At 38.7% G+C, this 16,580-nt stretch overlaps 1 protein-coding gene across 2 annotated transcripts in view; it reads left to right on the forward strand.

Annotated features, from left to right (window-relative positions):
* LOC149799055 (transient receptor potential cation channel subfamily V member 5-like) overlaps positions 1-16,580 on the forward strand; it is a 78,472-nt gene that overhangs the window by 42,894 nt on the left and 18,998 nt on the right. For both annotated transcript variants that reach the window (XM_089958032.1, XM_089958033.1), the window contains 4 exons: positions 1,725-1,969; positions 2,569-2,647; positions 4,070-4,243; positions 7,393-7,466. In XM_089958032.1, the coding sequence (XP_089814158.1) occupies positions 1,725-1,969; positions 2,569-2,647; positions 4,070-4,243; positions 7,393-7,466 (572 nt within the window). The remainder of the gene's footprint in view (positions 1-1,724; positions 1,970-2,568; positions 2,648-4,069; positions 4,244-7,392; positions 7,467-16,580) is intronic.

The raw sequence follows: 16,580 nt of genomic DNA on the forward strand, positions 1-16,580 counted from the left end.
GTAATGTACAGCTGTATTTCATCATGTTCTATAAACTGCAATTGCTTAGCATATTTTAACTCGTTGACAAGTTTTGGAATCCTAACCAGCCACTTGTAAGGCATACGAATGCAACCACGGCCTCTTTAAAGGATTGGTCTGTACTATTTATAAATCGACTCGGGCTACATAAACTGAATGATATGTTTTGCAATGTTTGCATTATATATTTTCTCTCATCCTCGACGTCCAGCAAATATCTCTTGATACATAGAACATTTCCAATATTTGCTGCGCAGTATGTACACTTCGTGCACGTCCAAACGTTAGTTTAAGAAATAACACAACAACCTGTAGTACATAGTAATTATGCTGATAATGTGAAATTGTACAACTTATCCTTCTTCAAGAATTATATATATATATATATATATATATATATATATATATATATATATATATATATATATATATATATATATATATATATATATATATATTGTTGTGTACGCTGTAAAATCTGTACATATCTGAATCCTATTAATACGTATCTAAGTCTTTTAGTCCTGACTCTGTACGAGCTTTGCTTGCACGCACGTCTCAATTATTTTCTAATTAGAATACGCATTAAAAAGATCTGTTTATTTTTTCTCACTGGTTTTGATCAGTAAACCAAGTATTTGAGTCTTCGTCATTTATTTATTGTATTATCATTAAATTAAATATATATTTCACTTATAATTGTTTAGATGTATGATAAAGTATTTTACCATATTAAGCTATAGTCATACTTTTCTTGCAAAATATACACCTTAGTATGTGTGTGTGTGTGTGTTATTAGGATTTTTAACGTAACTTTAACAATTTTTCAGTCATATCACTATGATGTCTGCAGTGTGGCAGTTTATAGTGATGTCTAGCACTGGGGCATCATGCCGCAGACATGTAGAATGATGTCCCACCCAGTCACATTATCCTGACATCAGGCCGACCAGTCCTAACACCAGCCTCTTAACGCTGAGCGCCAAGCGAGGCAGGTGTTAGTACCATTTTTGTAAGTCTTTGGTATGACTCGGCCGGGGATCGAACCCACGGCCTCCGGCTTTTGAGGCGGACGCTGTAACCACTAGGCCACCGGATTGGTCCCTTATTATTTAAAGAGTCTGTCTGTGGATCAGTTATATCAGAACGTAATCACTTTCCATTCCTATTGCAGATCTTTTCCTCACGCTCTGGGATTGCAATCAGTGTCCCAGGGTTTTAATATGAACCGTACAATTATGTGGTCTTTTAAAGTGCATCCTTGGCGTACGTTAGGGCTTGTGTCATGTTTCTATCACGTTAGGGTTATTTATTTTGTTAGGTTTAGTGTTGCGTTATTTTCTCTACTGCGGTTCATACTGATGTTTGGAATGTTTAATCACTTGAATACTGTAATTTCAATTTCTGTTGTTTTTTTTTAAATCAACATGTTATTTAGACAGGTGCAAGTGAAGAGAAGAAGACAAAACTAACATAAATCGGTATTTTCATGCGATAAAAAAGAGAAGGTACAAGAAACTTCAGAAAACAAATGTGAGTAGCAAACAGATATGTAAAATAGTATATACTGTCATGTCTATCAATTAATTCGTAAACCTAGTAGAGGAAATAAACGGTAACTTACATTCGTGCAATCTTTTATGTTGAGAACAGATCTATATCTTTGGTTACTGAGAAATATACCTCATTCTCTTATGTTGCAGGTTCAAGTTTTAGTTAACACTCTCCTTCACAGAGGTGCCAACCCGTCCGCTAGAAACTCAGAACTTCAAACACCCTTACATTTTGCTGTTATGAGAAACTTCAGGGGTGTTACCAGTAAACTATTGGAAAATGATGCGCTGCCCCATGCATTTGACACGACTGGTAAATTGCCATACGCCATAGCATTGGAAAATGGAAACGATGACATCGCCGCCATGTTAGTTACCTCTATGCCAAACTACACGTGAGTTTGTTTGCATTTTTAATTCCTTTTGTCGATATTGTAGTGTTACTTTGATCCAGAGTGTTATCCCATGCTCTTTAATTTTACATTAAATTACTTAGTTTGATTGATAGCAGTTACTTTAATTTATAGCAATACTAAGAGTGTTAATTTTCGTCTTTGTATACATGTTTGTTATTTCTCCTTCATTAATTCGTTGTATATATCCTACTCCACACTATTTTCCAAAAAAAACCCCCGGAAATTTTATCATTTATCTACATTCATTAGCAACATACGGTAGATGCTTCTAGAAGGAAAGAATTATGGATGCATTTATGTTTGTTAAAAAGAATTTGTTAATCAGTGTTAATACAAACTTGATAGAAGGTGTCGATATCAAACTAACCAAATACCCTTATTACTTTTTAATAACATATTCCTCAGTTTTTATTTATGTAATTATTATAAAGTAAAAGTCATTATCTGAAAATTATGTTCGAAACGTTTTGTGTTGGTGTGGTGATGCGTTTACAGAAACGTAAAACCGTATCAAATCCATAGTTAGCTTCGCTGAGTAGTGATAGATAGATACACATCAGATCTATTATTATTTTCAGAGTGCGTAAATTGTATACCAGTGATGGTCACAAGGATTCCGAATTTTCATTTCACTCTCTACTTAAACTGAACCTCCAGGTTAGGGTCATATTATTCTTGTGTTATGCATATTTAATTTGCATTGTTTTTAAGCTAGGTTTTCTTAATTTGTTAAAATTTAATTATGATGCTGTTGATAATGTAACATTGTATGTTAGAAATTATATCGATCCGTGTATGTATGTATTTTTATGTTTATTTAATCTGCATTGTTTGTTAGTTACTTTTTTATTTCATTATATGCAGTTGATAATGTATCATTGTATGTTGGACTTGAACCTGTCCAAAATCAAGTTTATTTTCTACATGACCCGAATCATTGATTTTATTTTAAATTTTGTAAACAACTAATACATAGCAAAATAGTTTCTATATGAGTATGGTTTAACTATAAGGATTATTATTTTTGCCCTAGTCAAGGACATTGTGTTTACCACATTTTATATTCTAATCATAACTATCTTGTAAACATTAGGAACCTTCTAGAATAGTTTTCATTAGAAAATTTTAATTATGACCGGAGGTCAAGTAGAGGACTATATAATCTTGCTTGATCCGTGTGTGTATGTATTTTTACGTATATTTAATCTGCATTGTTTGTTAGTTACTTTTTATTTCATTATATGCAGTTGATAATGTATCATTGTATGTTGGACTTGACCTTGTCCAAAATCAAGTTTATTTTCTACATGACCTGAATCATTGATTTTATTTTAAATTTTGTAAACAACTAATACATAGCTAAATAGTTTATCTATGAGCATGGTTTACATATGAGGATTATTATTTTTGCCCTAGTCAAGGACATTGTGTTTACCACATTTTATATTCTAATCATAACTATCTTGTAAACGTTAGGAATTTTCTAGAAGGTTATTTTCCATTATGTTATAGTGTTTATTAGAAAAAAGTTAATTGCAACATAAGGTCAAATAGAAGTCTATATAATCGTGTTTGGTTTTAGAAACTATTCATTCCTGCTTTAAAATCTGCATAATTAATTGTATTATTGTTGTGCAGAGTAGTTCATTTCGGCTGGAAGTTTATTTATTCAGATTATTTATTCATTGCAATTACAAATTGCTCATCACAAAATAGCATTCTTGTAAATAGAGACTTGAATTTATAGTGAAATTTCAAATAAGAATATATCCTAGAATTGTATTATTGTGATCCAACAAAATAATGTTGGCACATCACCACTACACGGACCACCACAGGCACGTCAACACCTTATGTGTTGGATTTAGGCTTTTCTAAGGTAGCTTCCTTTGTTTTCCAGTTCGAACGGCTGCAACATATTATGCAAAAACCTTTTGTTCTTTGTATTAACATCAGGCGATTTGTTTTCTTCTTAATTAAGATATATTCCATTTTGGATCTGAGCACGTTAAAGTTATTTTAAGATGTACAATTCATCTTTAAATGATTTATTAGTGGTATAATTTTTATTTCTTCCAGAAGACAACCGTTTCTGTTCTTGACTGTATGATCGACCCGTACGGTGATAGTGGTCATCTCCGTGTTTATTACCAAATCCTGGATGGTGACGATAAGGGGCGAGCCCCGAACGATCCTAAGTTCAACAGCAACTCCAAGTCGCCATTGCAAATCATAGCTAAACGAGGAGATAAGGTAAAGTCCATATTATTTCATCTCATTGGGAACAGATATAAATGATTTTGGAAATCAGAGAGGGTGTGTAGTATATCGAAATTACGATGGGGTTCCTAAGAACATCACAGGCTAGAAATGAGACTCATCTTGGCGTATAGGACAATACAGCGATTGATAGTCTTGCTCGTCGCTGAGCATAGTACATTAGGCCATGACACATCTTGACAAGGAAAATCAACACTTTGCAGCATCAGTTGGAAATACACAACTATACGATCTTTCCAAGGAACATCAAGGAAGATGTCAAGTCAAAACCAGAGACTAATTATATGTCCCCTCTCGGGCATGGATTATCAAGCAGAGCGAGGTTTAGAAAACCTATACATGGTTGAAACATCTCGAATGAGCCTGTGCTCTGATGATTTTCGTTTTTACAGTTTGTTTGATACTTTCTGATGATTGTCGTTTTTAAAGTTTCTTTGATACTTTAGTGTGCAGATATCGAATACGATACACGGACTGAAATAGGAAAAATCTGAAGTCCATGTTCATCTGCATCCTAACCGTCCTACAAAAGCTCATAAAGAATTTACTTCATTTGTGGAAAAGTATTTCATTTGCAACAATTCTACCGAACCACATGATTTTTGCTAGTACAGTGTCAAGATCTATTTTATGTGAGTGTATCTTTTTCATTCCTTTTTGTATTTTAACGTCATACATTTATGTATATTTAATTGTTTGCTTAACTTCTGTACATGAGCTAAGTTGTTCTTTCGATAATGTAAACCGAATGTTTACATAGATAACTTTTGTCCATGATTTTTAGTTGTAAATATAATGTTTCCAAAGCAACTGAGTTCTAAAAACTCTAAGCCCTGTCTTGTATACAGTTGGACTGGAATTTTCTGTTGGAATGATTCACATCTACGTCAAGTGAAAATGTATATAAATTAGGATGTGATAAATTAATAAATCATCCTTGCTCTAAATTAATTTGTGAGAATCAAAGATCAGAATTTGTAATTGTGTTGTTGACATCAGATATAATTCTAGAGGAATTATTTCTTTTAAACTATTCATTGGAATTACCAAAGTGTTCAATGATGTTTATATTTATACACACTACTTATGAATTATTGTGAACTCAGTTCAAAGACAATTTGGATTACATCATTGTGTTATATCAGGACATTAAAGACTATTGGAATTCATTCGGAAGTTTTGGGACTTGTGATGGGACCTTTAGGATTATTTGGGATTTAATTCGTGATTCTGCAAGTGTCGTCATGTATTTGCACTTTGTATAGTATGGAAATAAATTGTTTGTGGATTTTAATGAAAATGCCTAGTTTCAATTCTTTATGTTCCATATATTAGGATCTAGACTGGTAACACTATTCATTAGATCTATATCAAAGTTAAGTAGGTATAAATCTAGATAATCATGGAGGATCATGTGTCAAGAATGACTGAATTGTATGTTCTCTTTTGCATACAAATGATGCCATGTTAAACTTGATATCGCCAGAATGGTCAACACTTACGTCAATAAGATCAGCCATACTACTACTGCTACAACAACAACTACTACTACTACAACTATTACTGCTACTACTACTACTACTACAACTACTACTACTACTACAACTACTACTACTACTAATACTACAACTACTACTACTACTACAACTTCTGCTACTACTGCTACTACTACTGCTGCTACTACTACTACTACAACTACTACTACTACAACTATTACTGCTACTACTACTACTACAACTACTACTACTACAACAACTACTACAACTACTACTACTACAACTAATACTACTACTACAACTACTACTGCTACTACTACAACTAATACTAATACTACAACTTCTACTACTACTGCTACTACTACTACTACAACTACTGCTACTAATACAACTGCTACTACTAAAACTTCTACAACTACGATTACTAATAATAATAATAATACTATTACAGCTACTACTTCTACTACCACTGCTACTACTACTGCTACTACTACTACTACTACAACTACTACTACTACTAGTACAACTACTACTGCTACTTCTACTAATACAACTACTACTACTACAACTAATACTACTACTACAACTTCTACTACTGTTGCTACTACTATTACTACAACAACTGCTACTACAACAACTACTACTACAACTACTGCTACTACAACTACTATCGCTACTACTACTACAACTGCTACTACTAAAACTTCTACAACTACTGCTACTACAACTACTATTGATACTACTACTACAACTGCTACTACTAAAACTTCTACAACTACAACTACTAATAATGCTACTACTACTATTACAGCTACTACTACTACATCAACTACTAATACTACTATTATAAATACTACTACTACTACTACAATAAGTACTACTACTACTACTATAAATGCTACTACTACAACAACTACTACTATAAAAACTACTACTACAACTACTGCTACTACAACTACTATTACTACTACTACTATAAATACTACTACTACTACAACTACAACTACTATTAATAATTACTACTACTATTACAGCTGCTACTACTACTACAACTACTACAATAACTACTACTACTACTACTATAAATACTACTACTACTACAACAAGTACTACTACTACTATATTTAGAATTTGAAAGGGCAATCTACTACTTAATGATGTTTATAAATAGTACAACACATGCTTTTTGTATCTACATCATTCAGAACTCTGATTAGGAAGATATTAAAGGATGATACCATCAATGCGAAACAATAAAAAGAAAAAATTATATTTTTACACGACAAAATGCAGTATAAAAGCCTACATATCAGTGGAGTCAGCGATGAGAAAATTATGAAAGACAGATTTAAATTTACAGTATGAAGCTGAGTACCTAATTTCGACAGGAGCAGTTCCTCATAGTTTTGGACCGGATATAGACAGAAATTTATCAAAATAGGAAAAGCAAGATCATGGAATGAAAAGATAATGGTTTGAAAATGAAGAAGATCAAAGTCATAAGGTGCCGCTTAAATGGCATGAGATGTATTCACATACAGAGAATTGGCCGCGTTGCGTCGTGTAAATGTTTGCAATGCGACCCGTTCACAAAATAGTTACCAGTTTAATCATATGTTCTTTCAGACATTGGTATATCATGATGCCGTCCGACTGCTTATTAGAAGAAAATGGAAAGACTACGCAAGAATACGTTTCCAGTAAGTTTAGATGTGTCTTTATTAAAAAAGTTTAGATTTACAAACTTAACGTCACCTGCAATAGTTTCTTGAGTGTGCTTCTGGTGTGTGTAAAGATTTAGAGACCTGTCAGTTTCTATAGTTGCTGTGTGACTTTTATGTGTAATTTTTCAGTTACTTTATACATTGGTGTTTGTTTTCCTTCACAAAATAGCTCCACATCTAAAGTTGTGTAAGAGTGACCTTTTCGCTGCAGGCCACTTCAGTAAGAATTGTTATCTCTTCTGAAAATGATCTCCCTTCTCAAATTCTTCAGCGCAAAGGAATTAATCAGCGCGTCAAGAACCCAGGTCTGTGTAGCTAAGGTAAAAGGAGATTAAAGAACAAATGAAAAGTATTAAGAGAGGACACAAGTAAAATTGCCTGTAATATATTTGTTATTGTGTTTCTCGTCATTCACGTTCATAATTGATAAATAATTGAAGTTATCTGCTAAGAATGAACATATAGGATATTTTTTGTATGATATGTCTCACATGCTTGGCGGGTACATGTTCCGAAATTTTAGCATGGCTAATTTAGCAAGAAAAGAAGATCACATTGCAATGATATTTTATGAATGTTACCTTAAAGAGCATCAATAAAGGAATGCATACACTTAAATAACCGTACATTCAAGATTGTCTAAGAAACTGTATGGCATGTAAATAAAAAAAAATCAACGAAGCATGCAAAATGTACTAGCTCGAGTTTTTCTTGACCTTTCCCTCTCCGCTGTAGATATTTGGATTGTTATGTTTGGGTGGGAGGTCAATGCACATTACCTATTACCTATAGTGCTTTAAGAAACTACACGTTAGCGGAAATGAAGAGCCGCGTGCAAAAAATATCTAGCAAAAGCAAGCTACAATGCATTGAATTGTACATGCCTGATGTCAGTAAGTAGCAAACAATCAAAACTATTTTGAATCGTACCTGCCTGATATCCATACGTAGCAAAAGTAAACAATAATGTATTAAATCATACCTGCCTGGTATTAATAATTATCAAATGTACGCAACACTGTATTGAATCGCACCTGCCTGATATAAATAAGTAGAACCTTTATCTTCTCATTCATGACAATTCAGGCATATTTCGTATCTCTAATACGCCAACGCACGATCCCAATCTAACTGAAAACGACAGCTGTGTATAAATAAATCTGTACCGGAATGGGCGGAGGAAACTCGGACCGGAAACGTTCTTGTTCTTGGCATCCGTCCGTCTACGAGAGACGATGGCATAGCTCCAAAGTACGCTTTTGCTTATCATTCTTTTTAGCTCTCTTTTCAGCTTGCTTTATTCTTCTCTTTTCCTCTGCGTTTTGAACTCCCTGCCTGACAGCTAGACGCCTGCTGAAACGGTTGTTTGCACAGCTCTCCCAGTCGTTGACATTAATGTTTGCTGTCTTCATATCCTTCTTGCAAACATCTTTGTAGCGCAGATGTGGTCGTCCAGTTGGTCGTGCACCTTCTGCTAACTCCCCATATAACAGGTCCTTGGGAATGCGACCTGGGTCCATTCTCTTGACATGGCCGAGCCAGCGAAGGCGCCTCTCGCTGAGTATGGAGAACATGCTGTTCATGTTGGCGCGTTCTAGAACCTCTGTGTTGGGTACTTTGTCCTGCCACTGGATGTGCAGAATGCGCCGCAGACATCTCAGGTGGAAGCTGTTGAGTTTCCTCTCGTGTCTTGCATAGGTGGTCCATGTTTCGCTGCTGTAGAGAAGTGAGCTGAGCACGCAGGCTTGGTAGACACGCAGTTTGGTCTTCTCTGTGAGGTTGGGGTTGTTCCAGACCCTCTGGTTAAGTCTGGCCATCACTGCTGCTGCCTTGGCAATCCTGCCGCCCACCTCAGAATCAATGGAGAGTGAGCTGGAGATGTTAGACCCGAGGTATGTGAAGTTCTCGACAACTTCCCAATTGTACCCATCGATGGAGACAGAGGGAGGGGAGTCTGTGTCCTGTGCCATGACATTCGTTTTCTTCAAACTGATGGTCAGTCCAAATTCCTTACATGCATGGGAGAGGCAGCATACCAGCTGCTGAAGTCCATCTTCCGTGTGTGATGTCAAGGCTGCATCGTCGGCAAAGAGCAATTCACGGATGAGTACCTCTGTGACTTTAGTCGTAGCACGGAGACGGGCGATGTTGAACAGCTTGCCGTCAGCCCTGGTATGGATGTACACTCCCTCGCTGCAGTCTTTGAATGCGTACTGGAGAAGCATGGAGAAGAAGATGGCAAAGAGCGTCGGTGCAAGGACACAGCCTTGTTTGACTCCGCTAATGACTGGGAATGCTTCAGATGTTGCTCCATTGAAGCACACTGTGCTGTGCATGTTCTCGTGGAACGACATAATGACAGCAAGCAGACGGGGGGGGGGGGGGGGGCAGCCGATCTTCTGCAGGAGTCTGAAGAGTCCACTCCGACTAACCATGTCAAACGCCTTCGTCAGGTCTATGAAGGCAATGTAGAGGGGCATCTGCTGCTCGCGACACTTCTCCTGCAGCTGACGTAGTGAGAAGATCATGTCTACAGTTGACCTGCCGGCTCGAAATCCACACTGGGATTCTGGTTAGACGCGGGAGGCTAGGATCTGCAAGCGTGCCAAGGCAACACGGGCGAAGGCCTTTCCGACGATGCTGAGGAGGGAGATGCCCCGATAGTTATTGCAGTCGCTACGGTCTCCTTTGTTTTTGTACAAAGTGACGATGTTGGCGTCACGCATGTCCTGTGGGACGTATCCCTGTTCCCAGCAAAGGCAGAGGAGTGTGTGTAGGGGCTGGAGCAGTGCTGGTTTTCCGCTCTTGAGGACTTCAGGCGGAATGCCATCGCTTCCAGGAGCCTTCCCACAGGCAAGGCAATCGATGGCTTTTCCGAGCTCTTCCAGGGTGGGCTGTGTGTCTAGCTCCTCCATGACAGGCAGGTCTGGAATGGCGTCCAGGGCAGTTCCAGTGACATTGTTTTGGGTTGCATATAGCTCGAGATAGTGCTCAGCCCATCGCTGCAGTTGTTTCCCCTGGTCTGTGATGACTTCGCCCGTCTTGGACTTGAGGGGGGGCAGTCTTGTAGCTGGGGGGGGCCTGTCACCTTTTTGATACCCTCATACATTCCTCTTGAATCCCCGGTGTCAGCAGCTGTCTGTATACTGTTGCAAAGGTTCAGCCAGTAGGTGTTGGCACAGCGGCGGGCAGTCTTCTGGGCGTTATTCCTTGCAATCCTGAGGGCTTGTAGTGTTCTGGGGCTAGGTGCAGCCTTGTATGCCAGGAGGGCTTTCCTCTTTGCCTCAGTCACGGGCTCCATCTCCTCCCAGTTTGCCTCATACCAGTCGACATTCTTTCGCTCCCTCTTCCCGTAAGCTGTGATGGCTGAATTGTACACAGAGTCACGGATATGGGACCACTTGGAATCAATGGTGTCATCAGGTGTCACTTTGGTGAGGGCTTCCTTCAGTTTGCTGATGAACTGCTGTGTTTTCTCTGGGTTGCTTGCACAGCAGGTGTTGATACGTGGGTGACCCTTCTTCTTGGCGTGGTGCAGCTTCTTGGATAATATTCGCACTTTGCTGGCCACGAGGGAATGGTCCGTGTCACAATCGGCACTGTGGTAGCTGCGGGTAAGGAGGACACTGGCCAGTTCTGCACGCCTGGTGATGACGAGGTCTATCTGGTGCCAGTGGCGTGAACGTGGGTGTCTCCACGACACCTGGTGGATCTCCTTGCATTTGAAGAAAGTGTTGGTCACACATAGGCTGTGGGAGCAGCACATTTGCAGCAGTCGCTGACCATTCTAAGGTTGACATTGCCCGGGGTGGGAGTGGGAAACAAGCGCCCCAATCCTCCATAATGCCCATTACGGCCTGCGTCTCTTACTGCCTCTGTCAACTAAAATCCAGCTCCTGGCCTTCGCGAGTGGCTTAGATTTGAAGCCCGGCAGACCATGTTTTCTACTAACAGGAGAAGGGGTGAAGGCGGCCCACTGGCGCCTTAAAACCAGTTGCTTCGGGTAGATGGGACTGGTAAACCTTGGATGGTACCTCATCTAGGAGAAGGAAAACTCCGTTTCCAAACCTCTGCTGCCTTGTGGCTATACCCACTCATGGGAAAGGCTAAGGGAGTAAACCCCGACAGAAAATCCGGAGATGGAGTCCCTAAGGCGGTATGACATTGACTTCAACGTCATTTCGGCAACTCCTGCGACGCCGTTGGTGCCAAGCTGTATCGGCATTCGTCGTTCCCTTGGGCACACCAGCTGCGTGGAGAGGGGGGATCTGCTGAATGGGCAACAGCTGATTCTCCATACCACCCTGCCCAGGCTTCATAGCTCCACTGGAGAGGACACTCCAGCGTCGGCGTACGGCGTCGGCACAACACGAGAAGTAGCAGTTTACCGGTTCTAAGTCATAGCTCGATTGGCGTAGAGCTTGGCGCCAGGGGTTACTTCTGACGGTGGGAGAGATCATCAGGTCTCACTGGACAGCTACCGCCCGCCTCAAGCTGGGCAGCCCCCAGTCAGTAAGGTGCTGCCCGCCATGGCCTGCCTGCTTCACTGGGTGCGTGGAGCTTAGAGAACCATCTCGACAAGTGGGCCACAAAACTCTGCACCAGGAAAGACTAAAAGAAGAAATAAAAAGACTCCAACTCTTTGTTTTGCAACCTGGAACATCAGGACCATGTGTCCTGGATTGACCAGTGACCTACAACAGATCGACGATGCACGGAAGACTGCCGTCATTGACAGAGAACTCTCCCGACTGAACATCGACATTGCCTGCCTCCAGGAGACCCGACTGGCTGACAGCGGCACCATCAGGGAAGCCAATTACACATTCTTTTGACAGGGGAAGCCCTTGGATGAACCTAGGCAGCATGGTGTAGGCTTTGCCGTCAAGAACACGCTAATCGCCTTCATTGAACCTCCATCATCAGGTACTGAGAGAATCCTTGCCCTTCGGCTGTCAACATCCTTAGGCCCGGTCAACATCTTCAGTGTGTACGCCCCAACCCTCTACTCCACCTACGAGGAGAAAGACAAGTTTTATGAGGCTCTGGATCAGGCAATATCCAGTATCCCCAACAGTGAAAGCCTTTACTTACTAGGAGACTTCAATGCTAGAGTGGGAGCTGACCATGAGGCCTGGTCCTCCTGTCTCGGCTTTTACGGAAGGGGCAAGATCAATGAGAATGGTCAGCGAATGGTCGGAAACGTACATATTCCACAAAAGCTACTTCTGCCTGTGTTCATTTCAAATGTCAAACACATTCATAAAATGTTATGACTGTATACACACAGCGACAGGATACAATGCAGTCCGATGTATCTGTGCACCTTATGCTTTTTGACACACTTTGCCAGTATAATTATGATTTCAACGTGCTTTGCCAGTGTAATTGTGATTCTGACGTACTTTATTAGCGTAATTATGATCGTTGAATATATTCCTCTCTGGTTACTTGATGTAAACGTAATTAACATTTCCAGTTTTCCTTGTTCTTTATAACTCGCAGATTACATCAAAATAGTGTCCCTAGTCATCGTTTGTCCATGATCTCTTTTGTTTTTCAATTTGTATATTATAATAAACAGCAGTCATCTTCTGTTTCTTCTTCGTCTTCAACCAATATGGCATAACAGCGAATCATAAGAGTTAGTTCTCTTTCAGCTACAGCAGCCTAATTGTCAACAGTTCCGTTTTTTAAAGTTTAAAATAACTTATATTTCCTAACCTATCGATGACTATGTTTCTTACTACGAATGCTTCATAACGTGCAAAAAGCAACCGACCTTGCAAATAAGGTCAAATACGCAGAATTTGTTTAAGAGTTTGTTTCAATTTGTTAATGCCCAAAATATTTGAACAACCCAAGGAAGGATTTATTTCATATTTGGCACGTGGCCTCAACGAGTAAATACAATCATATTATATTTCGTCGTTGCTGCTACTTTTGACCTTGAAATAAAGGTAACATTTATGGAGGATATGCATACGGATTCTGTCATTATGAATGGAAGAAAATCGTTCGCTGACACACGCTTGTCTGTGACCTTTAGTGATACTGGTCACAGGCATATATTTCAATAAATGTGTTTGGTTCAAGTTTTTATTACTCACAATTTCTCAGTCCCTTTATATGTTTTGTTCATGTTTCACAATGTAGTATATCTAAAACAAAGCTTGCGTATGTGCTATTTGTATTTACGTCACTGTTTATGGCTTATTTTGATTTCAGTGATTCAAACTGACCACCACTGCTTAATGGGCTTGAAGCACCTGCTCTGGATTTTTGTGACGTTTCTCATGTCATATGTGTTTATTGACTGTATGTATCTTCATTTGGTGGTTTCGTTATGCATTGTTTCTTCATTTGCTTGAGGTTTTTGAGGGAAGGGTGGGGAAGAACTGTTTGACTTTTTCTCCGAAGTTTTGCTTCACTTGCACTTCAACCGTTGTTTTGTTTTGAACATGAAGTCATCACTTTATATCGCAAGTCGAGCTGTTTATGTTACGATCGATCCCATTAACTGCATTAAATAACAAATCCTTGGCACTCGATACTACATTGCAAACTATACTTAATAACCTGGGACTACGTTCATATTTACTTAAATGTAACACAGCAGGAGATGAGCCAGATTATATGATCTAACACCCTCCGGCGAATCCATCAAGTCGTTTCCACACCACTCTTGCAGCGGCGGAATTGCTGTGGTCTAAAACAACTCCACAATTCACTGTCTTGACTACACTGCAGCTTTCAATTTCGAACACACATAGTTTAAATGGTCCACACCTTGATCACAATGGAACAAATGTCAGTTCTTTTTTCCGCCTTTACCGCCGTTATCCTAGTCGAAGAAACAAGCTGACGAATCTCTCTTTTTGGAGCAGTTTACTAACCTCAAAGACTATGGAAATTCGATAAGTGGCAACCAGTCTGATTATTCTTGGAGGTTAAAACTTTCACTGTAATTGTCCTGAAAATCAGTATACGTAAAACCTCGAATCTATTCACATTTAGAACCTCACACAGTCGGTTAGCCAACCCAACAATAAATATGGTCACATTTGAGACCGGATTCTTCGTAGACCTGGTTCTTCATGGACCTGAACCTGCGTCAGATCACCTCTGCGTCATATGCCATCTCACCGTATTAGTATCAAACCCTCCATCTATTTCGCTATTAGGAGAAACCTCAGCATTATAAATACAACCAAAATAATGCACGACATCGAAGCAAATCAAACATCTTCGTTTTGTTTTGTAATTTCATGGTGATTGATTTTGTAAATTTGTCGTTGCATGCTTTTATGTGGTATCTAATATTTGAAAGCGCTTAGAGCTTTTAACGATTAGGCGTTGTACTAAGTCTACATTATTGTTGTTGTTGTTGTTATTATTATTATTATTACAGCATGGATTAAATTTGTAAAATGCACCATCCCTAATTTCTTAGTTTTAGGTATACGTATTTAGTCATTTGAGATAGGAATACTTATTTCTGTTAGGTGTTTTGGTCATTTTTTGTATTATATGACGTGATGTATTAATATTCGGCGTGGAAACGCTTACTGCTGAATCATACAAATGCAAAATAAGAAACAAAACGCAAGTGTGAAATTAGAGTTTCTTGATGTATGAATTAAGAACCTTTCAGTTGACAACGAATGTTATCTTTACTCCCGAGGTCCTTTGAAATTATTGTAAAATAAAGTACTTCAAGCCAGGGACACGCAGATAATTGATTCGCTCGGTCAAGTGACACTTTGCGTGTAAAATTAATCTTCATAGTGACTAACCTCTTATTTCGCAGATAATATAATTAATTATTTGCATTTTAGTTTCTTTTATATGCTAACATTCTCAGTGTAGTCTCAACATGCATGCTATGATCTTTTGGTTGTTGTTATTGCTGCTGCTTCTATTATTATTTTTTGTTTTGTGTAGTAGTAGTAGTAGTAGTAATAGCAATAGTAGCAGCAGTGGTTGTAATAATAGTAGTAGTTGTAGTAGTGTTTTACGTTTCTTAATTATATAAATAGTTTTTTGATGTGAAAGAAGCGGATAAAAGATACCTGTATCGGATGAAGAATGATAATGCAGTAACAATGATAATGCAGTAACACAACCCTTCAGTCTTTATAAGTCTATGATTGTTATCTGAATGGCAAAGATGACTCAGGCATTACAAAACAAACATATCAATATCGCTATTGGCTCTTGATATTTTTGTTTTGGTGTTCTAACTCTACCGTTCTAGAGTCTGAAGATCTAATGTAATGGTCACAGGTCTTGCGTCCATTTAGTGGAAATTCTTTGCTATTGTTTGCTTCAAATAGTTTTTCTCACCATTGTCATTACCTAAACTAGTCTTTCGCCTGGATCTTGAATTGCAACTCACATGCCTCACATATTCAGTCTGGTCATCATGAAAACGGGTTGATGGCGTACAGTGTTAAATTGCACTGATCAAGATTCACAAACTTTACAAACATAATTTGCATAGGAACTAAATAGTCCTATGGTGTACGCAGACAAACTCTCTGTAGAAGTTGTACTGTATATTCCTAACGTCTACACAGACAAGCGTTCTGTACACGCTGAACTCAATAGACCAATGGTTTACTCACACAAGCACTCTGTACAAGTTTACTAAATAGTCCTACGATGTGCTCAAACAAGCGCTTTATACAAGTTGCATTTGGTTCCATAAAATGTGTGCTTATTTGAGGACGTTCAGTATGGTGACCATAATGGAAAACGTGTTATCGTTATCCCTCCTTCAGCGTTTGGAGGATAACTTTTACATTTTACACCCATGTGACCTGAGTCAATGTGAGTCTGAATGTAGTGGTATCACTATGGTTATCATGGTGGCCATTTTGCTAATCTTCTTAATCGAAACTATTAGTCTTATTTTTGATTCCGGACATCCGGTCAGCGCCATCATGAGTATATACATCTTGTATTGTCAACACCTTCTTGATTTCGTACATCCAGGTATTGCAAGCACCATCTTGACCCCGTACATTCAGGCATTGTCAGCACGATCTTGATTTAAAAAAACAAACAAAAACAAAACAAAAACAAACA

Source organism: Sinohyriopsis cumingii, chromosome 5 (genome assembly GCF_028554795.1).
Source record: "Sinohyriopsis cumingii isolate HCF-2022 chromosome 5, ASM2855479v2, whole genome shotgun sequence".
Taxonomy (NCBI): Eukaryota; Metazoa; Mollusca; class Bivalvia; order Unionida; family Unionidae; genus Sinohyriopsis; species Sinohyriopsis cumingii.